The sequence below is a fragment of the Squalius cephalus genome (assembly GCF_949319135.1).
Source record: "Squalius cephalus genome assembly, chromosome: 12".
Lineage (NCBI taxonomy): Eukaryota > Metazoa > Chordata > Actinopteri > Cypriniformes > Leuciscidae > Squalius > Squalius cephalus.
In genome coordinates, this window is record NC_137133.1 from 19,643,101 (window position 1) to 19,665,602 (window position 22,502).

General features: G+C 38.1%; 1 protein-coding gene across 2 annotated transcripts in view; it reads right to left on the reverse strand.

The window, feature by feature from the left end:
* ccdc85cb (coiled-coil domain containing 85C, b) overlaps positions 1-22,502 on the reverse strand; it is a 62,000-nt gene that overhangs the window by 17,178 nt on the left and 22,320 nt on the right. For both annotated transcript variants that reach the window (XM_079888656.1, XM_079888655.1), the window contains exon 2: positions 5,114-5,193. In XM_079888656.1, coding sequence (XP_079744782.1) covers positions 5,114-5,193 — 80 coding nt within the window. The remainder of the gene's footprint in view (positions 1-5,113; positions 5,194-22,502) is intronic.

Sequence of the window (22,502 nt, forward strand, 5' to 3'; positions counted from 1 at the left end):
CATATATTTTGTCATATATTTTACATTACATGTTATAAATGTAAATATATTTCACACTTAACATCATATATTTTTGTTATATTTCAGAATATATTTCAAAATGATAAATATAAGGGAACAACAATGCAAATATATTTCAATCATATTTTTGACACTTTAAAATATATTTCAATATATTTTTTTTCTGTATGGGTACCATGACGTGAATGTGACATTTGTCAGCAAAACAAAGACTTATAGGGCCTTTCCATGACAACAGACCTTTCAATCTCAGGGTCACAAGTAAGTCACAAACCAAAAGTGTCATCTATCGCAACAGCTGAAATGGCTTTTAGGAAAAGCCTAGTGTAGGTATCCTGGGAAATCACGAGTTCAGCTTGGTTCATGTGCGCTCAGGACAGTGTTCTCTGAAGGATTGAGCTCTCCTCTGAATTAATCATGCTTCAAGTGAATGCTCTCATTCTCAGAGGACCGCACCGATGAGACGAAAACCGTTTTCTCTCATTTGACCGGAGGGAGAAAGTAACTCTCTTGCATTTTAATCATACTCTTACAAAGTGCTTTCCATCCTGGGGATAAAATGCTTTCAGACATTCAAAGCCCTATGTTCCACATGTTCAGAGATAGAGACTCAAATAGCTTTGACTCGAAATGGCACAACATTTTAAGCGTACCACCGTCTGATACACCCACATCCACAGCGAGACAGAGCGGGGCTGGCGATGAAAACATAATGAGGATATGTGATTAAAAATAGAGAATTATTGCAGATCCATGGACTCTTTCTCTTCAAGCCCTTGGCCATGCCAACACTCTCGGCTTTGTTTCTATGAATACTGTGATGAATTCTACCTACAAAGGGCTTCATGAGAACTGCTTTGTAGTCAGTATTTCCAGTGCCCACACAGTGTTTTTATCCTCACTGGAGACTGAAGGAATAATTCACCCAGAGATACACCACCGTGTCATTCCCAGTATATGACTTTCTTTCAACCGTGGAACACAAAAAAGAAATGCTAAAGAAAGGACTGGCTGCTCTTTTACTGTACATATTAAAGGTGAAAGGACTGATATGGCATTGGCTTGTGCACCATATTCTAAGCTTTCTGAAGCCATGGAGTCGTGACACTGGCCACATTGATGTTCTGATTTCAATGTCAAACCTGATCTCTAGCACCATATGCCATAGGCCTATTTGAGTGGATGTCGGCGGACAGCATCAGAGAAAAGGAACATAAATTATTTTGACTAAAATATATATTTTAAATAAAATATTCGTTCATTGAACAAAAAAAAAGTTTTAAGATGTAAATGATTTAATTGTAATCCCACAATGATATTCTTACTGAAATGGCATTATAATAGAATCCCTTATATTCAAACCAAAAATAAATTTCAGTATACAGTGTACCATTCTAAAGTTTGGAAAAATTAAGATTTTTAAAAATATTTTTAAAATAAGTCTATTATTCTCACCAAGGCTGCATTTATCTGGTCAAAAATAGTAAAAATAGTAATACTGTAAAATATGATTACAATTTAAAATAACCATGTAATTTATTCCTGTGATGCAGCAAATCAGCATATTAGAATGATTTCTGAAGGATCATGTGTCACTGAAGACTGGAGTAATGATGCTGAAAATGAACTTCACGGGAATGAATGAACTTAAAATATTTGAAAATAGAAAATAATTTGAAATGGTAATATTTCACAATACTGTTTTTTTTTTACTGAATTATTAATCAAATACATGCAGCCTTGTTGAGCATAAGAGACTTCTTTCAAAAACATAAACCCCCCCCCCCCCCCATCATTTCAAACCTTTGCCCAGTAGTGTAGCGGAGAAGATAACATTTTTCAAAAATTTTCAACGCTTGCACCTTGGAACCTATTTCAAGGTTTGCGTTCTCGAGCCCCAGGCACTGTTGTTGTGCGGATGAGCGGGCCGGAGTGTGTTAAGTGTTTTCTGTTAGAACAGTGTCGTGTTAGCGCCCCCTAAGTTAATAACTAATGATCTTTGCAACGGAAGTGAATCAATCAAAACTAACTTTAGCTGGACAATAACTTTATTCTAGAGCTGCTGTAAAGCCAAAACAATCTCTGTTACTTTAATTTCCTATTATCACTGTAAAACTGCTTTGAAACAATCCATATTGTTAAAAGCGCTATATATATATAAAGGTGGCTTGACTTGACTTAACTAGTGTATATATTGTATCTGTAAACAAACAGTTGATTTCTGATTTATAATGTAATGTTTATATTTTAAAACGTTTTTGGTCGACATAATATATTCCATACCGCCAACCTGCCAAATGCGGGTAAAAATCAAGTGTGGCGGGTAACGCTGTCAAATCACTAGCCAATTTAGCGTGTTACTATGTTTACTCACTTGATTGATCTGTCCACCTAAAACACATTTATGGTGAAAAGGATGAAAATGAATGAGGAAGGGAGGAGATGGCTGGATGAGAGGATTATCCTATCCAAGAAATATGAAATCAAAATTTTATATATACTGTATATATATACAGTACTGTGCAAAAGTCTTAGGCATGTTAATATCCCCAAAAATGGTTTTAAGTCAGTTATTCATATCTTTTGCTGTAGTGTGCTCAGTAGGAACTGTCAGTTTACATTTCCAAACATTCTTTTTGCCATTAATTGTAAAGAAACAGAAGAAACTGAGACAGACTAAATCCAAAAGAACTGCGGGAACGTCTCCGAGATGCTTGAAGAAACCTTTCTGCAAAGCTACCTGAAAAACTATGCGCAAGTGTACCTCGACACAAGCTGTTTTAAACGCAAAGGGTCGTTACACCAAATATTGATTTGGATTTGTTAATAGAAGTTAAATCATAAATAAATTCAATTTATGATTTTATTTTTGAAAGCATTCTCACTTTACAGCATTTTAACACAAGTGCCAGTACTTTTCACAGTACTGTAGCTTTGCAGGGATGTTTCTTCAAGCATCACGGAGACGTTTCCGCAGTTCTTCTGGATTTAGTCTGTCTCAGTTTTTTCTGTTTCTTCATGTAATCACAGACGGACTCGATGATGGTGAGATCAGATCATACCGGCTGTTGTCAGACTCCTTGTGCATACAGAAATCTCACTGGATTATTACAATTAATGGCAAAAAGAATGTTTGGAAATGTAAACTGATATTTCCTACTGACACACTACAGCAAAAGATATAAATAACTATATATATATTATATACAGACCCTTTCCAAAAAATTTGAATATCATGGAAAAGTTTATTTATTTCCATAATTCCATTCAAAACGTTAAACTTCCATAGATTATAGATTCAGGGACCACAACTTAAACGATTTCAAGTATTTAGTTGTTTATTTGTACATAATTTGGGCTTCCAGCTCATAAAACCCACGAAAACAGGATTTCAAAAAATTAGAATATTAGATGAAATCACACAGTAATTACACAGTGATACCATGGTCATTGAACCAGGTTTTGGTTATTTTGGCAGTGTGGGCAGGTGCAAATCCTGCTGGAAAATGAAGGAAGCATGAAGTGCTCTGAAAATGTCCTGACGGCTGCGTTGACTCTGGATTTAATAAAGCACAGTGGACCAAAGTCCTCTTTTCTGATGAGAGCAAATTTTGCATCTCATTTGGAAACCAAGGTCCCAGAGTCTGGAGGAAGAATGGAGAGGCACACAATCCAAGATGCTTGAAGTCCAGTGTGAAGTTTCCACAGTCTGTGTTGGTTTGGGGAGCCATGTCATCGGCTGGTGTTGGTCCACTGTGCTGTCCACTCAACGCAGCCGTCTACCAGGACATTTTCAGAGCACTTCATGCTTCCTTCAGCAGACAAGCTTTATGGAGATGCTGACTTCATTTTCCAGCAGGATTTGCACCTGCCCACACTGCCAAAATAACCAAAACCTGGTTCAATGACCATGGTATCACTGTGTAATTACTGTGTGATTTCATGTAATATTCAAATTTTTTGAAATCCTGTTTTCGTGGGTTTTATGAGCTGGAAGCCCAAATTATGTACAAATAAACAACTAAATACTTGAAATCGTTTAAGTTGTGGGCCCTGAATCTATAATCTATGGAAGTTTAACGTTTTGAATTGAATTATGGAAATAAATAAACTTTTCCATGATATTCAAATTTTTTGGAAAGGGTCTGTATATATATATATATATATAAAAGCTGTGACGTAGTTAACTTGGTTCATTTCTTCTTTTTTGGCTAGTAGAAGTTCTGAATGGCCGGTCACTTAAAAATTTAGCAGCCAAATTGGCCGGAGGGTGAAAAAGTTCATTTCAAACCCTGCATACGCTACTTCAATACATCTTTTTTGGTCATTGCTTAAGAGGAGTACATTAGGTAGGATTTACAACAATTAAGTACAGTAAATCTTGTATCCGATTAATTGAAGAAATATTTAACAGATTAATTGATAATCAAAACACTTGTTACAGTAGTAACAGCCCTGTACAGTCATCAAAGTACAGTTCACTTTTAGATTTTTGGGTGAACTATCCCTTTACCAGCTTTTAAAAAGTACCTCTGTGAAGCAATGAAAATGTAATTGCCCCTCACTTCTCTAAATATGCACGTTTTATTCCTACCTACACAAGCTTGAGGTGAAAGAACGATTGAAATCCTATTCAAGTGCAGAGGAGAGTGGGCTGTAATGTTCCTCTGCTGGGTGGGTTCACGGTAAGCGTTTTGTTGTAGATGTCTGTACTATAGAGGGGAAATACATTTCTGACTTTTGGTGATAAGCAGGTTGATTGTGGTACCCTAAGGATACATAGGTGAACTTTAAATGCTCTTTCGGTTGGTAAAACCCACTCATTCTCCACGAGAGAGGTTAAATTGAGGCCACAGACGCTCAGAGATGCCCACACAATCCCAGCGTGACGGTAAGCCGCTCCTTCTTCATGCCAGAGGGGATGCTGTGTGCCAATTTAACAGTTTGACCCACCATGAATTAAAGATTGGCTGCCTCTTTCATAACCCCAAACTGCCACCACTAAGGTTGGCACCCGATGGCAAATCTAGGTCTAGTTACTCATATATGCAAGTGTTATAGAAAGAAAGCATGCTGTTAACACAGTCCTTACTTGTGACAGAAGTTTGTTGTTATTGTCCTCTAGAATCCGGACCTTGGTTTCCAGCTGGCGAATGTAGTTTGAGGATGCATCTGTAAGACAAAATAGAAAAGGGAGAACATTTAAAATCGAATGTAATCTAATGTAAAGAAAGAAAAAAAAACCACAGTATTAGTAGTGTAACTAGTGGCTTTTCTGTTGTGAACTGATAATCATATACTGTATGAGAATACATTTTTGCTGTGAACTTACTGTAAAGGAACATTTCAGGTTGGACCTCCTGAACAAACACACTCTACAAGACAACCTGCTGACCAACAATTGCTAATTTCTTCAGATCAGCTGTTCAGAAGTGTCAATCGCATTCAACAATTAAAGAAAGTGTTGCTAAATGAATCAATGAACAAGTCTTTTTTGGTACTTTGATCAAAAGATTTGTTGAATCAAAGTCACAAACACTAATTACCACATCAGGTGAAGCATTTTGAAGCCCAAAATCACATACCTTTGATATTTTTCAAACTGCAGTGAAACTTCAGTTTAATTAAAGACTTGAGAATTCACCCTGTGATCTATTTTGGGGTTTTTGCTTTGAATTGATTCAGCCTACTTAAAGCTGCAGTCCGTAGTTTTTCCTCTTTGTCTGTTCGAAATCTGCAATTGCAGTTATTCGCGGAATTATCAACTTTACGCGGGTTGTGCCTCGGCACGGCATAGCGCGGATGAATCCAATGTTTTGAGGAGAATGTGCGGCTTTCAGTCACCGCACCGGTGTGGATACTGTCATTCGCAATCACAGATTCTACTTTTTGGAAGTATGACCAACATAAGAATTTTCACCGGAAAATGTCATCTGAACAAGTAACATCCACTTTTGTTCTAACCAACTAAGGGAAAAAAAGCATTGCAGTAAATCGCGCTGATTAAATCTGACGTTTGCTTATCATATCATGTTAAATGGTGCAAATTATACTTTGTACTCAAATTGTTAATGTTAACAAATTCAGCATTGCGTGACTACATTTAATGCCTTTCCGATATTTAGGGGCCAAGCCCCGAAGGGGCTATGGCACCTATTGTATCTGTTAGTTTTCTTATTATTAGGGGCCAAGCCCCGAAGGGGCTATGGCACCTATTGTATCTGTTAGTTTTCTTATTATTATTAGGGGCCAAGCCCCGAAGGGGCTATGGCACCTATTGTATCTGTTAGTTTTCTTATTATTATTATTATTATTATTCTTCTTCCTCCTCTTGAAGTCTATGGCAGCCCTATGAACCATACATAGGAAAATGATGAAATTTGGCACACTTGTAGTGATGGTAATGAAAAGTAATTGTAGCAATTTTTGAGTCTCTAGGACCAACTCTATAGCGCCACCAGCAGTTCAAAAATCCAACATTGAAATGGTTATAACTTTTGAACCCTTTGATCTAGAAAAATGAAACTTAGTACACCTGATTTATCTCATCATGCTGATCAGAACCAATATCTTACATCAAGACTCCGCCCATTACAGTAGTGGCCATTTTGAAAAGTACAGTATGCAGTTTTTTTGCTACTCCTCCTTCAAAATTGGTCTAATTTTGTCCAAACATGTACTCAAATGATCTTCGGACTGAGCCGCATAAAAGTACTGTCCCCGATTTTTTTGCTATATTGGAAAAAAAAAAGTTATGATGTCGCAAACTTAACGAGGTCGACCCAAAATTGGTTCAGAAGCTATAGCTCGGCCAAACTTTGATCAATCGAAACGAAAATTGGTACACTTCATCGGAAGCATGATCTGAGGTTCCATGCCAAAGTTGGGAACAGCGCCACCTACGGGTCATGAGATATGGAAAATGCATATTTTGGCCAATAACTTATGAACAGTTTGTCAGAAAATTATAAACTTGGTGTCTATCGATTCCTTGGGTCATGACAAATCCGTGGATATCGATTTTGCCATGATGGGATGTACCACGTGTCCGCCATTTTGAATGATGTCATAATTTGCAATATCTTTTAAACTATTTGAAATTTCTTCACCAAATTTGGTATGGATCATCATTAGCATGGCCCGAAGGTACCTGAGAAATTTGATCACAGCGCCACCTAGTGTTCCAGAGATATCATTGTTTTTTGAAAAAACGCTTATAACTTTTGCTAACATTGCTTGAAATTTGATTTCTTTATGTCAATATATTCCTTGGCTTATGCCGATTTCAACGATATCTCATATGTTATTTATCAACAATGTGACTGGCCGCCATATTGGAGTGAATGTAAAACAGTTTTTTCGCTACTCCTCCTTCAAAATTGGTCTAATTTTGTCCAAACATGTACTCAAATGATCTTCGGACTGAGCCGCATAAAAGTACTGTCCCCGATTTTTTTGCTATACTGGAAAAAAAAAGTTATGATGTCGCAAACTTAATGAGGTCAACCCATAATTGGTTCAGAGGCTGTAACTTGTGAACAGTTTGTCACAAAATCATAAAATTGGTGTCTATCGATTCCTTGCGTCATGTCGAATCTGAGGATATCTATTTTGCCAGCATTGGATGTACCACATCATAAGCTATATTAGCATTAAGTTAGCTTAGCATGCTAATCTCGTTAACATGATTTTGTGTGCTCATTCACACACTGAAGCCTCTCCTCTGCAGCTTTGTAAAACATGTCCTCTGGGTGGCGCAAGTGGTTCAACCATGCGTCATGAATCCCGAACCATTGTGGTCGTGGGTTCGAGACCAGTGTGGGGCGACTTTGAAATTGTGTATAAAATAATAATTTAAATTCCTTCCGGCTCTGCACTGCTGTTGGTGCTTAAATGCTAGCTGTGCTGCTGTAATTGATGTGCTTACTGTGCTTGATGTACATTAAATTTCTGATGTTTTGCTCTTCTGGCTCCGCATTGCGCTACAGCGGCTGTTGCTTGCTCTGCCTTGCAGGGCTTGGCCCCGTATTGCTGCTTGCAGCTATATTAGCAATTGTTATTGTCAAAATAACAATTCTTCTTCTTCCGCAAATGGGAGTCTATGGCAGCCCTATGAACCGTAAGTAGGAAAATGATGAAATTTGGCACACTTGTAGTGATGGCCATGAATAGTAAATGTAGCAATTTTTGAGTCTCTAGGACCAACTCTATAGCGCCACCAGCAGTTCAAAAATACAACATTGAAATGGTTATAACTTTTGAACCCTTTGATCTAGAAAAATGAAACTTAGTACACCTGATTGCTCTCATCATGCTGATCACAAACAATATCATACATTAAGACTACACCCATTACAGTAGTAGCCATTTTGAAAAGTACAGTATTCAGTTTTTTCGCTACTCCTCCTTCAAAATTGCTCCAATTTTGTCCAAACATGTGCTCAAATGATCTTTGGACTGAGCCACACAGAAATGACTGAACAGATTTTTTTGCTATACTGGAAAAAAAAAAGTTATGATGTCGCAAATTTAATGAGGTCGACCCAAAATTGGTTCAGAGGCTGTATCTCGGCCAAAAATTGATCAATCGAAACAAAAATTGGTACACTTCATCGGAGCCATGACCTGAGGGTCCATGCCAAAGTTGGGAACAGCGCCACCTATGGGTCATGAGATATTGAAAATGGCTATTTTGGCCAATAACTTTTGAACAGTTTGTCATAAAATCATAAATGTGGTATCTATGGATTCCTTGCGTCATGCCAAATCCGTGGATACTGATTTTGCCAGGATGGGATTTACCACGTGTCCGCCATTGTTAATTTTGACATAATTTGCAATATCTTTTAAACTATTTGAGATTTCTTCACCAAATTTGGTATGAATCGTCATTAGCATGGCCCGAAGGTACCTGAGAAGTTTGAGCACAGCGCCACCTAGTGTTCCAGAGATATCATTGTTTTTTGAAAAAACGCTTATAACTTTTGCTAACATTGCTTGAAATTTGATTTCTTTATGTCAATATATTCCTTGGCTTATGCTGATTTCAACAATATCTCATATGTTATTTTTCAACAATGTGACTGGCCGCCATATTGGAGCGAATGTAAAATAGTTTTTTCGCTACTCCTCCTTCAAAATTGGTCTAATTTTGTCCAAACATGTACTCAAATGATCTTCGGACTGAGCCGCATAAAAGTACTGTCCCCGATTTTTTTGCTATACTGGAAAAAAAAAAGTTATGATGTCGCAAACTTAATGAGGTCGACCCATAATTGGTTCAGAGGCTGTAACTTGTGAACTGTTTGTCACAAAATCATAAAATTGTTGTCTATCGATTCTTTGCGTCATGTCGAATCCGAGGATATCTATTTTGCCAGGATTGAATGTACCACGTCATAAGCCATAAGATACATCAGCATTAAGATATCTTAGCATGCTAATCTGGTTAACTTGCTTTTGTGTGCTCATTCTTACACTGAAGCTCTCCTCTGCAGTTTGTGATTGTACGTCCTCTGAGTGGTGCAATCTGCTAAACCGTGTATCTAGAATCCTGAACCATTCTGGTCGTGGGTTCGAGTCCCATGTGGGACGACTTTAAAGTTGTCATTTAAATTCCTTCCGGCTCTGCACTGCTGTTGGTGCTTAAATGCTCGCTGTGCTTCATTTATATTTAATTTCTGCAGTTTTTGTTCTTGCGGCTCTGCACTGCTGTTGGTGCTTAAATGCTTGCTGCGCTGCTGTGCTTGATGTACATTTACACGTATATTTAATTTCTGCTATTTTTGTTCTTCTGGCTCCGCACTGCTGTTGGTGCTTAAATGCTTGCTGTGCTGCTGTAATTGATGTGCTTACAGAACTTGCTGTGCTTTATGTACATTAAATTTCTGATGTTTTGCTCTTCTGGCTCCGCATTGCGCTACAGCGGCTTTTGCTTGCTGTGCCTTGCAGGGCTTGGCCCCGTATTGCTGCTTGCAGCTATATTAGCAATTGTTATTGTCAAAATAACAATTCTTCTTCTTCCGCAAATGGGAGTCTATGGCAGCCCTATGAACCGTAAGTAGGAAAATGATGAAATTTGGCACACTTGTAGTGATGGCCATGAATAGTAAATGTAGCAATTTTTGAGTCTCTAGGACCAACTCTATAGCGCCACCAGCAGTTCAAAAATACAACATTGAAATGGTTATAACTTTTGAACCCTTTGATCTAGAAAAATGAAACTTAGTACACCTGATTGCTCTCATCATGCTGATCACAAACAATATCATACATTAAGACTACACCCATTACAGTAGTAGCCATTTTGAAAAGTACAGTATTCAGTTTTTTCGCTACTCCTCCTTCAAAATTGCTCCAATTTTGTCCAAACATGTGCTCAAATGATCTTTGGACTGAGCCACACAGAAATGACTGAACAGATTTTTTTGCTATACTGGAAAAAAAAAAGTTATGATGTCGCAAATTTAATGAGGTCGACCCAAAATTGGTTCAGAGGCTGTATCTCGGCCAAAAATTGATCAATCGAAACAAAAATTGGTACACTTCATCGGAGCCATGACCTGAGGGTCCATGCCAAAGTTGGGAACAGCGCCACCTATGGGTCATGAGATATTGAAAATGGCTATTTTGGCCAATAACTTTTGAACAGTTTGTCATAAAATCATAAATGTGGTATCTATGGATTCCTTGCGTCATGCCAAATCCGTGGATACTGATTTTGCCAGGATGGGATTTACCACGTGTCCGCCATTGTTAATTTTGACATAATTTGCAATATCTTTTAAACTATTTGAGATTTCTTCACCAAATTTGGTATGAATCGTCATTAGCATGGCCCGAAGGTACCTGAGAAGTTTGAGCACAGCGCCACCTAGTGTTCCAGAGATATCATTGTTTTTTGAAAAAACGCTTATAACTTTTGCTAACATTGCTTGAAATTTGATTTCTTTATGTCAATATATTCCTTGGCTTATGCTGATTTCAACAATATCTCATATGTTATTTTTCAACAATGTGACTGGCCGCCATATTGGAGCGAATGTAAAATAGTTTTTTCGCTACTCCTCCTTCAAAATTGGTCTAATTTTGTCCAAACATGTACTCAAATGATCTTCGGACTGAGCCGCATAAAAGTACTGTCCCCGATTTTTTTGCTATACTGGAAAAAAAAAAGTTATGATGTCGCAAACTTAATGAGGTCGACCCATAATTGGTTCAGAGGCTGTAACTTGTGAACTGTTTGTCACAAAATCATAAAATTGTTGTCTATCGATTCTTTGCGTCATGTCGAATCCGAGGATATCTATTTTGCCAGGATTGAATGTACCACGTCATAAGCCATAAGATACATCAGCATTAAGATATCTTAGCATGCTAATCTGGTTAACTTGCTTTTGTGTGCTCATTCTTACACTGAAGCTCTCCTCTGCAGTTTGTGATTGTATGTCCTCTGAGTGGTGCAATCTGCTAAACCGTGTATCTAGAATCCTGAACCATTCTGGTCGTGGGTTCGAGTCCCATGTGGGACGACTTTAAAGTTGTCATTTAAATTCCTTCCGGCTCTGCACTGCTGTTGGTGCTTAAATGCTCGCTGTGCTTCATTTACATTTATATTTAATTTCTGCAGTTTTTGTTCTTGCGGCTCTGCACTGCTGTTGGTGCTTAAATGCTTGCTGCGCTGCTGTGCTTGATGTACATTTACACGTATATTTAATTTCTGCTATTTTTGTTCTTCTGGCTCCACACTGCTGTTGGTGCTTAAATGCTTGCTGTGCTGCTGTAATTGATGTGCTTACAGAACTTGCTGTGCTTTATGTACATTAAATTTCTGATGTTTTGCTCTTCTGGCTCCGCATTGCGCTACAGCGGCTTTTGCTTGCTGTGCCTTGCAGGGCTTGGCCCCGTATTGCTGCTTGCAGCTATATTTATTATTATTATTCTTCTTCCTCCTCTTGAAGTCTATGGCAGCCCTATGAACCATACATAGGAAAATGATGAAATTTGGCACACTTGTAGTGATGGTAATGAAAAGTAATTGTAGCAATTTTTGAGTCTCTAGGTCCAACTCTATAGCGCCACCAGCAGTTCAAAAATTCAACATTGAAATGGTTATAACTTTTGAACCCTTTGATCTAGAAAAATGAAACTTAGTACACCTGATTCATCTCATCATGCTGATTAGAACCAATATCTTACATTAAGACTCCGCCCATTACAGTAGTGGCCATTTTGAAAAGTACAGTATGCAGTTTTTTTGCTACTCCTCCTTCAAAATTGGTCTAATTTTGTCCAAACATGTACTCAAATGATCTTCGGACTGAGCCGCATAAAAGTACTGTCCCCGATTTTTTTTATTCTTCTCTGATCAAAAGTTATGACGTCGCAAACTTAACGAGGTCGACCCAAAATTGGTTCAGAAGCTATAGCTCGGCCAAACTTTGATCAATCGAAACGAAAATTGGTACACTTCATCGGAAGCATGATCTGAGGTTCCATGCCAAAGTTGGGAACAGCGCCACCTACGGGTCATGAGATATGGAAAATGCATATTTTGGCCAATAACTTATGAACAGTTTGTCAGAAAATTATAAACTTGGTGTCTATCGATTCCTTGGGTCATGACAAATCCGTGGATATCGATTTTGCCATAATGGGATGTACCACGTGTCCGCCATTTTGAATGATGTCATAATTTGCAATATCTCTTAAACTATTTGAAATTTCTTCACCAAATTTGGTATGGATCATCATTAGCATGGCCCGAAGGTACATGAGAAGTTTGATCACAGCGCCACCTAGTGTTCCAGAGATATCATTGTTTTTTGAAAAAACACTTATAACTTTTGCCAACATTGCTTGAAATTTGATTTCTTTATGTCAATATATTCCTTGGCTTATGCCGATTTCAACGATATCTCATATGTTATTTTTCAACAATGTGACTGGCCGCCATATTGGAGCGAATGTAAAACAGTTTTTTCGCTACTCCTCCTTCAAAATTGGTCTAATTTTGTCCAAATATGTACTCAAATGATCTTCGGACTGAGCCGCATAAAAGTACTGTCCCCGATTTTTTTGCTATACTGGAAAAAAAAAGTTATGATGTCGCAAACTTAATGAGGTCAACCCATAATTGGTTCAGAGGCTGTAACTTGTGAACAGTTTGTCACAAAATCATAAAATTGGTGTCTATCGATTCCTTGCGTCATGTCGAATCTGAGGATATCTATTTTGCCAGCATTGGATGTACCACATCATAAGCTATATTAGCATTAAGTTAGCTTAGCATGCTAATCTCGTTAACATGATTTTGTGTGCTCATTCACACACTGAAGCCTCTCCTCTGCAGCTTTGTAAAACATGTCCTCTGGGTGGCGCAAGTGGTTCAACCATGCGTCATGAATCCCGAACCATTGTGGTCGTGGGTTCGAGACCAGTGTGGGGCGACTTTGAAATTGTGTATAAAATAATAATTTAAATTCCTTCCGGCTCTGCACTGCTGTTGGTGCTTAAATGCTAGCTGTGCTGCTGTAATTGATGTGCTTACTGTGCTTGATGTACATTAAATTTCTGATGTTTTGCTCTTCTGGCTCCGCATTGCGCTACAGCGGCTGTTGCTTGCTCTGCCTTGCAGGGCTTGGCCCCGTATTGCTGCTTGCAGCTATATTTATTATTATTATTATTCTTCTTCCTCCTCTTGAAGTCTATGGCAGCCCTATGAACCATACATAGGAAAATGATGAAATTTGGCACACTTGTAGTGATGGTAATGAAAAGTAATTGTAGCAATTTTTGAGTCTCTAGGACCAACTCTATAGCGCCACCAGCAGTTCAAAAATCCAACATTGAAATGGTTATAACTTTTGAACCCTTTGATCTAGAAAAATGAAACTTAGTACACCTGATTTATCTCATCATGCTGATCAGAACCAATATCTTACATCAAGACTCCGCCCATTACAGTAGTGGCCATTTTGAAAAGTACAGTATGCAGTTTTTTTGCTACTCCTCCTTCAAAATTGGTCTAATTTTGTCCAAACATGTACTCAAATGATCTTCGGACTGAGCCGCATAAAAGTACTGTCCCCGATTTTTTTTATTCTTCTCTGATCAAAAGTTATGACGTCGCAAACTTAACGAGGTCGACCCAAAATTGGTTCAGAAGCTATAGCTCGGCCAAACTTTGATCAATCGAAACGAAAATTGGTACACTTCATCGGAAGCATGATCTGAGGTTCCATGCCAAAGTTGGGAACAGCGCCACCTACGGGTCATGAGATATGGAAAATGCATATTTTGGCCAATAACTTATGAACAGTTTGTCAGAAAATTATAAACTTGGTGTCTATCGATTCCTTGGGTCATGACAAATCCGTGGATATCGATTTTGCCATGATGGGATGTACCACGTGTCCGCCATTTTGAATGATGTCATAATTTGCAATATCTTTTAAACTATTTGAAATTTCTTCACCAAATTTGGTATGGATCATCATTAGCATGGCCCGAAGGTACCTGAGAAATTTGATCACAGCGCCACCTAGTGTTCCAGAGATATCATTGTTTTTTGAAAAAACGCTTATAACTTTTGCTAACATTGCTTGAAATTTGATTTCTTTATGTCAATATATTCCTTGGCTTATGCCGATTTCAACGATATCTCATATGTTATTTATCAACAATGTGACTGGCCGCCATATTGGAGTGAATGTAAAACAGTTTTTTCGCTACTCCTCCTTCAAAATTGGTCTAATTTTGTCCAAACATGTACTCAAATGATCTTCGGACTGAGCCGCATAAAAGTACTGTCCCCGATTTTTTTGCTATACTGGAAAAAAAAAGTTATGATGTCGCAAACTTAATGAGGTCAACCCATAATTGGTTCAGAGGCTGTAACTTGTGAACAGTTTGTCACAAAATCATAAAATTGGTGTCTATCGATTCCTTGCGTCATGTCGAATCTGAGGATATCTATTTTGCCAGCATTGGATGTACCACATCATAAGCTATATTAGCATTAAGTTAGCTTAGCATGCTAATCTCGTTAACATGATTTTGTGTGCTCATTCACACACTGAAGCCTCTCCTCTGCAGCTTTGTAAAACATGTCCTCTGGGTGGCGCAAGTGGTTCAACCATGCGTCATGAATCCCGAACCATTGTGGTCGTGGGTTCGAGACCAGTGTGGGGCGACTTTGAAATTGTGTATAAAATAATAATTTAAATTCCTTCCGGCTCTGCACTGCTGTTGGTGCTTAAATGCTAGCTGTGCTGCTGTAATTGATGTGCTTACTGTGCTTGATGTACATTAAATTTCTGATGTTTTGCTCTTCTGGCTCCGCATTGCGCTACAGCGGCTGTTGCTTGCTCTGCCTTGCAGGGCTTGGCCCCGTATTGCTGCTTGCAGCTATATTTATCCTTGTTTTCGCATGGGCCCGGTTGCAGTCTCTTTTTTTCTGTAGCCACTCCGAAGTCTGAAGTTTTTGCATTTTACAACGGGTGAATCTCCAGTTGTCACTGGTGATTGTCGTTTGAACCTTTCTGGATCCGCCATCAAATTGATAAGTTTAATTTTATCAAGTGCTGTGAGAAAAGGCCATAAATCTATAAAAGGCTATAAATCGAGACTCCTTCTTTATGTGTACAGATGTGACATAATGACGCAAAGACATGCTCGAATTTCCCGCGGAAATCCACCAGTACCACTAGAATTAAAAACATTAACGGTAACAAGCTTACCGTTTTGAATCTAGCTAAGGCAAGCAGATAGTTTTAAACACTGGCTGGTTATGTACCTGCTCAAAAATTTATTTTGGATCATTTTTAACCCAAAAAAGTTACTGCAGCTTTAATTTCTCATGCATTTGTGTTTTTAATTTAATCCCACAGTGCTTTAAGCCTAAAATTAGCCTTCTGGTAACACAGTTGAGATTATTTATGTTTTCTCTGTACACAGTGTCAAATAATTAAAATGACCAAAAGCGTCATGCATGGTTTGATGTGGTCTGTACAGAGCCAGTAACATGACTAATACTACTTTCAATTTCTGGGCTTGCATCATGGTTCTGGCTAGGACCGCATGGAAAATTATACACCACATCACAGACCTCGTAACATGCAAGACAAAAAACAAACAAGAAAAGGAATGCAATACTGAATTATAAGATCACAGGTTACAGGGTTTAGATTAAGTGAATGATAAATACAAAGTTCTGTCATGAAAGTCTAGATGGTGCAGGCTGATAGATCCTTAACTCAATCTGCTTGCAGTCACATCATTCTCTATAGGGCACAGCTGATTGGTTCCTGCTATATCAGTAGCCAATGAGCTCGCTGCTTAACCTTCAAATACTTGGTCAGCATTTGCTGTAGCAGTTGCAGCACACTTTCAGAAACCCTCCACCCTCCCCAGCTCCACCTGTATATATCTGCTAAAGGTAAATCATGTATGTTATTGTACAGTAGCAACAGCATGTCTTACTTGACAACAGCAGAGTGTTGTGTTTGTATTGGCAATAGCAAGTCCCGTACTTGCTCTGCAGCAGCAGCAGCAATAACAGCAGCACCATAGCAGATCTATTACACCGAGACCAAACATATCAACTTTGTCATATCCATTACCATGCCAAACACTCCAAGAATTGTCATGAGAGAATTATTTTACCGCAGTCTACAGCTGCTACTCTAAACTGCTGTAGATGGTACAGCAGTGAACTTTGCAAAGAAATCTGTAACTGTTAATGTCCCAATGCCTATAAAGGGTGTCACATATCAAGCCACTGTTTATACCTGGCATTAAGATTTGTGTTTTGGTCGATCGGATCACAAGTGGACAATGCTAAATACAGGTGTAAACAGGGTCTAAAACGTTTTGAGCTTGTCCACTTTTGACCACTTCCAGATGTGAAAACACATTCGAACGGATTATATTTTTAACAAAAAAATTTGAAGTCCCCCTGTGGTGAAAATCAAGTTTTTAATGTTGTTTATATGTCTGTGTGGTGTTTTTAATATGCTTTAAGACAAACCATGAATACATTCATAAGTCAACACCATTGCTGAGTATTTTCTCCTTAAAACTGCAGTGAACCAAAGACAGTCTCAAAAACACGGTTTGAAATCGCTGATGTTTCTGACATCACAAACTACCTTGTAACCAATCAGACCAACGCGTGATCGTCAACGAGTGGATCTCTGAGTTGGTGTGAGTGAGTGGAGGCGGGGCTAATTTGCATATTCATAGAACCGTGTATACTAAATGAGGCAAGTGTGTAGAGTTACATTCAAGCTATTTTAAGGCATGAATAAGGCATTTTTTTTATATGTCATTTTGGTGATTAAAGATGAGTTTTGAGGGATAAAATTGTTGACTACAACACAGTGACTTCGGGAAACATTTTTGAGTCATGAAGCAAACAAATCGTTAAATTATAGTTTTGAATAGATTCATTGAAAACGACCATTTGAACTAATTAATGGAAACAACTAGGAGCATTGTCCGACCCCTCAGATGAGGGGACCCACTAAGTAAATGTGACTTTACACTGTTTACACTCCCATAACATAACTGTACCTGTTTACATTCCCATAACATATTTCCTGTTTGTAAAATATATTACGCTGCAATTTAACATTTGGTCTTATTGACCAACTGAGCAAAGACCATACTTTCCGACCTTCTGCAGTTCACCAATTGCTATTGTGAGCAGAAATAAAGCACATACTTTAACTAACTTTTTAAAAAACTGTTTAAGGTGTGCAGTTTGTTTCATTTGGCTATCCAAGGAATGAAATACATGTGCTGACAGTTAGCTGGGAAACTGGGAAATTGTAACAGCCAAAAGTTCCCTTTTGAGGAAGAAAAGACAAAAAGTGTTTATGTGCTGATTTTAATCATTTAATGAATGCGCTTCTGTTCAGTTTTTGTGAAAATATCAAAAATGAATGCCAGACAATAATGTTCATATTTCCTGTTATAAAAGAGTCATTTTATATACCAACTGTGTTGGCAGGGTGTATAAGATGGGTGGCATTAGTTATTAGCCTAAAAGCTAAACCCACTGGCGTGTCTGAGTAAAGCCCTCAGTGGTGGACAGCGAGGCAGTGCTGGATGGCTGCAATTCCCTTGTGATACTCTAATCTAACTTCATCTGGCTGACTGAACTATGGGCACGGGCCAAGCCGATTAAGAATCAACTCCGATCCACAAAATCTCTGGACCAGCGTCCTAGTAAGAACCATCCACTACCAAACACCATTCCAACCAGAACCAGCTATTAGAAATATGGGTCACACTTTAGTTTTAGGGTCCAATTCGCACTATTTACTAACTATTAACTGTGTCTTTTGGCTCAATAAACTACTAATTTAATGCTTATTAATAGTTAGAATGGTAGTTTAGGTATTGGGTAGGATTAAGGGATGTAGAATATGGTCATGTAGAATAAGGCATTAATATCTGCTTTGTAACTACTAATAAACAGACAATATCCTAATAATATGCATGCAAGTAAACAACTAGTTAATAGTGAGAATTGGACCTTAAACTAAAGTATTACCAAAATATGACTCCACTATACCCAAAAGCAGTTATAAACATCCAGTTTTCATACTTAGCCTCATCAGAGCTATTGGTTTGAGGACAACATAACTGACCTTTTGCTATAAGATTCAGCTCAAAAGACAACGGACATTTAAACAACTCTATGTTAAGTCTTCACAAATCCCTCTGGGCCTGATTCAAGATAACAACCAGTGCATGTATTATTCAGTATTTCATATTCAAAACTATTATACTCGCAGTGTGGTTAAGTACATTAAATTCAGGGCTTGACATTAACACTAGTGCGGGTGGATTTCAGCAGTGGTGTGTAACGCAGTCACTCCTACTAGCCACTTTGGCAGGTTGCATTTTACATATAATTTATTACACGGCTCGGTGGAATACTTGATTCTGATTGGTCAATCACACCATCTAGCAGTATGTTATTCCCCCAATAACAACCTGTAAAAACTGATAACACTGGATCATCCGGGTTACTGAAGTCGGCGCTTTATGCTTGCTAGGAAATATTTTTCCTTGTGGAAGTTTTGCCTTTGGTGAGCTATAAAATATTAAAACTCAAATCAATATTTTGTGTACAGTTATTTAATTATGTCATCTGGGTATCGTGGACTCACTCTCTTGTTTCATACAAACGCAGCTGATGCCAATTGTGAGACGATTGTTTTGTGCTTGTACACTATAACAGATTATAAAATAACAAACAGGTATGATTTAGTTTAATCTCAAATCAATATCTCTTTTATATCTCTTATTATTATTTATGTGGTGAAATACTGTGTAATAAGTGGTATAACTGTACCATATCCCTTAAATGCCCATCTAGTTTGAACTTGCAGCTTGCTAGCAACCACTTTCTCTGTGGAAGCTTGTGTTTATAGAGCTAATAAAATATATATATTTTTTTAAAAACTTATTTTAAATAAACAATTAATTTTAGGATTAATTGCAGTGTTTAATAGTTCATATGCCAGTCCGTAAATTAAATCTTACTGTTATATATCCAACTTATTTTTAACATAAGAGGAGCACGGCCATTTTTAGCTTGAATGTGCAAGGCTTCCCGTGTCATTTGCTTCCAGTCATGTACACAAAAAGTCTGTTATGCTGCTTAATTTTGCAAACTGACATTTGTTATCATATTGTTTTATTTACCATAATCAAAATCACACACTGGTTTTTAGCACAAAATGTTTTACCATTTATGCACTGTTATCCTAGTTATTTACCTATAGAGGCGAATTAATTGGAAGTCTCGCACATTTTCTCATCAAATAGCTTCCGTGTTGCAAATTAAGGTGTACTTTTCTGTAAATGTATTTCCACATATACTTTATATTTCATATATGGTAAATGGTAAATGGACTGCATTTATATAGCGCTTTCACAGACCTATGGCCACCAAAGCGCTTTACATAGCCTCACATTCACCCATTCATACACCGACGTCAGCCATGCAAGGCGCCATCCAGCTCGTCGGGAGCAGCTGGGGTTAGGTGTCACTGCCACTGCCGCCTGTATATACAATCTGACTATTTTGACTAAAAGTTGACAACTATTCTGCTGCTTCCAAATCTTCAAAATAGTTGTTTTATTTTTGTGTTTGTATTGTTTGGTGTGTATGTCAGTATTGTTTATTTTTGCAGTTTATATGGTAAAAAAAAAAAATTGCACATAATGTGCGCCATTTCTTGTAGTTTGGTTTACTATATCACAGACTACAAAAATTCAGCTCCAAATGTATTGAGAGACAACTCTGCATATCATAATCAAATAAATCTAACATGCTGATCAGCTATTTGCCCATGTTAGTTCAGTGAACTGACATGGATGTTTGTGTGTGGCGGCACGACGTGGATGAGCTTGTGGGGGTGGGGGACTGAGTCTGGCCCTCTCGCTTTGTCGCTTCCAATCGCATCAGCAATGCCATGACCCACTTCCAAACACTGCGGCACAAGGCTCACGCGGGAATCTTCAGGATAGGCCACAGCAAACGTAAAGCTGTCTTCATGACACCACAAGCACTCCCTTTCAACAGCAGTCGCAACCAAATCCAACAAATGCAGCAGGGTTTGTTTCGAGAGAATTGAGATGAATTCAGACTTCTTGGAAACACGCTGATGAGCCTACAGGAATGCTGTCGTTCAGTTTCCTTTGAACATCTGTTGCAACACACAGTGGGCGCTGCCAATACTGCATGTGTTTTAAATACAAATCAAAACTGTGTGTGTGTGTTTGTGAATGACTCTTCAAGTGAGTCTTGAAGAAGAGAAACAGAAAGGGAAAAAAATTTGAGGAAAAAACTCAAAGCGAAAGCTTTAAAATGGGTGTGTGCAAGAAGTTGCTGGATCAATTGCTGCAAGATGTGGCAGTCCAAGCAGAAACAACAGTCCCTAAAATAATTCATTCCTTACAGTCTGACCTCATTCTGTTAGAAAACTACAGCACGGCAGACAATGAAACTTAAAGAGAGGGGGGAAAAAGCTATTGGCCGTCTATAAACTTAAATTAACTCTGAAAAAAAAAAACTTAAATGTTTGTCTGAGTTTAGAATTCAAACTTGGTTAAAAAGAAAGTGAGAACCAATCTTGTTTAAAAGCCTGCACAAGATTTTTGTCTCACAGCAGAATAGGGGAAATAAGAACAGAGGATAAGAGAAAACAAAGAATGTTAGAGAAACACAGAAATGGATAGAGAGAGAGAAGTCATGTTTGGATAGTGAGTTCATGTTGAGGTTCTAGACTGGGATCCATTAGGCGTATTAGTGGTGTTTGCTAAGGCATGCTCCACTATTAGCATTGCTCTGTTGGGGATTTGCAGAAAAATTGTTTAAACAGTAACATGTACGATACTTCTGTGGCTTGTTAAGAGCTTTTTTTTCCACATTTTACAATTTCACCTGACGGATGATAAAATGGAGGAAAAGTCCCATAAGGGCCAGAAACACCAATCCAACATTAAAGAATTGGAGGTGACGACAGTAGACTGTGGTGTTGCCTCAATTCGCCTGCGTCTGGGCCTGAAAGTTGCACTTGAACACACTGCAAAGCCAATGGTCTACACACTACTCACCACCCTACAGCCAACGGCCAACTGGCACGTTCCTGCTTGAGAGGAAATAACTCTCCATACCAGCAGGTGGCAGTACTCTGTATTCGTCAATTCAAAAAGAGAAACTGGAAGATCTAGGGCTACACAACACAACGTAAACAATACAGTAGTGCGGACAAAGTCTCACTGGTGGAGAGAGTGGTAATGAACAGCTAGACTGCCATTAAAGTCATACAATGAAAGTCTTGAAAAAAAAAAAAAAAAAAACACTGGACCCCACTGACTCATTGTATGGACAAAAAACATTTTGTGTTCCACAGAAGTAGTAAGTCATGCAGATTCAGAATGACATGAGTGTAAATGACGACAGGATTTTTATTTTTGGCTGAACTATCGATTTGAACCAAAGTAAAGTGACTGAATAACCAGCAACAATGTTACAGTACGCTTCAATCTTTACCTGCTGCTGGGAGCGTTGTCTTTAGTTTAATCATTGACTGCAATAGTGACCTTGATCCTCACTTGAGCACACAACTACAAATGAAGCCATTTGCCCAGAGCCTAGTCACCTCCTCAGGGAGACAAGTGCTGAGTACTGTTTGTTTACTCTGTTAGGATACTAGGGAGGGTTTTGATATTTATTATGTCTTGTGTTTTAAGGTAAAGTTTGTAAAATTTTGGACACTGAAATACTTTTTCCTGACCATTTTCAAATAAATTCGTCACATTTATTTGTATAGCGATTTATAAAATACAGATGGTTTTAAAGCAGCTTCACAGAAATAAACAGGAAAATAACTGTTGCAAAATTCATCAATTAAGAAATGACTTTAATTTCTGCTGCAAAGCAGCTCTACAGAAGAATA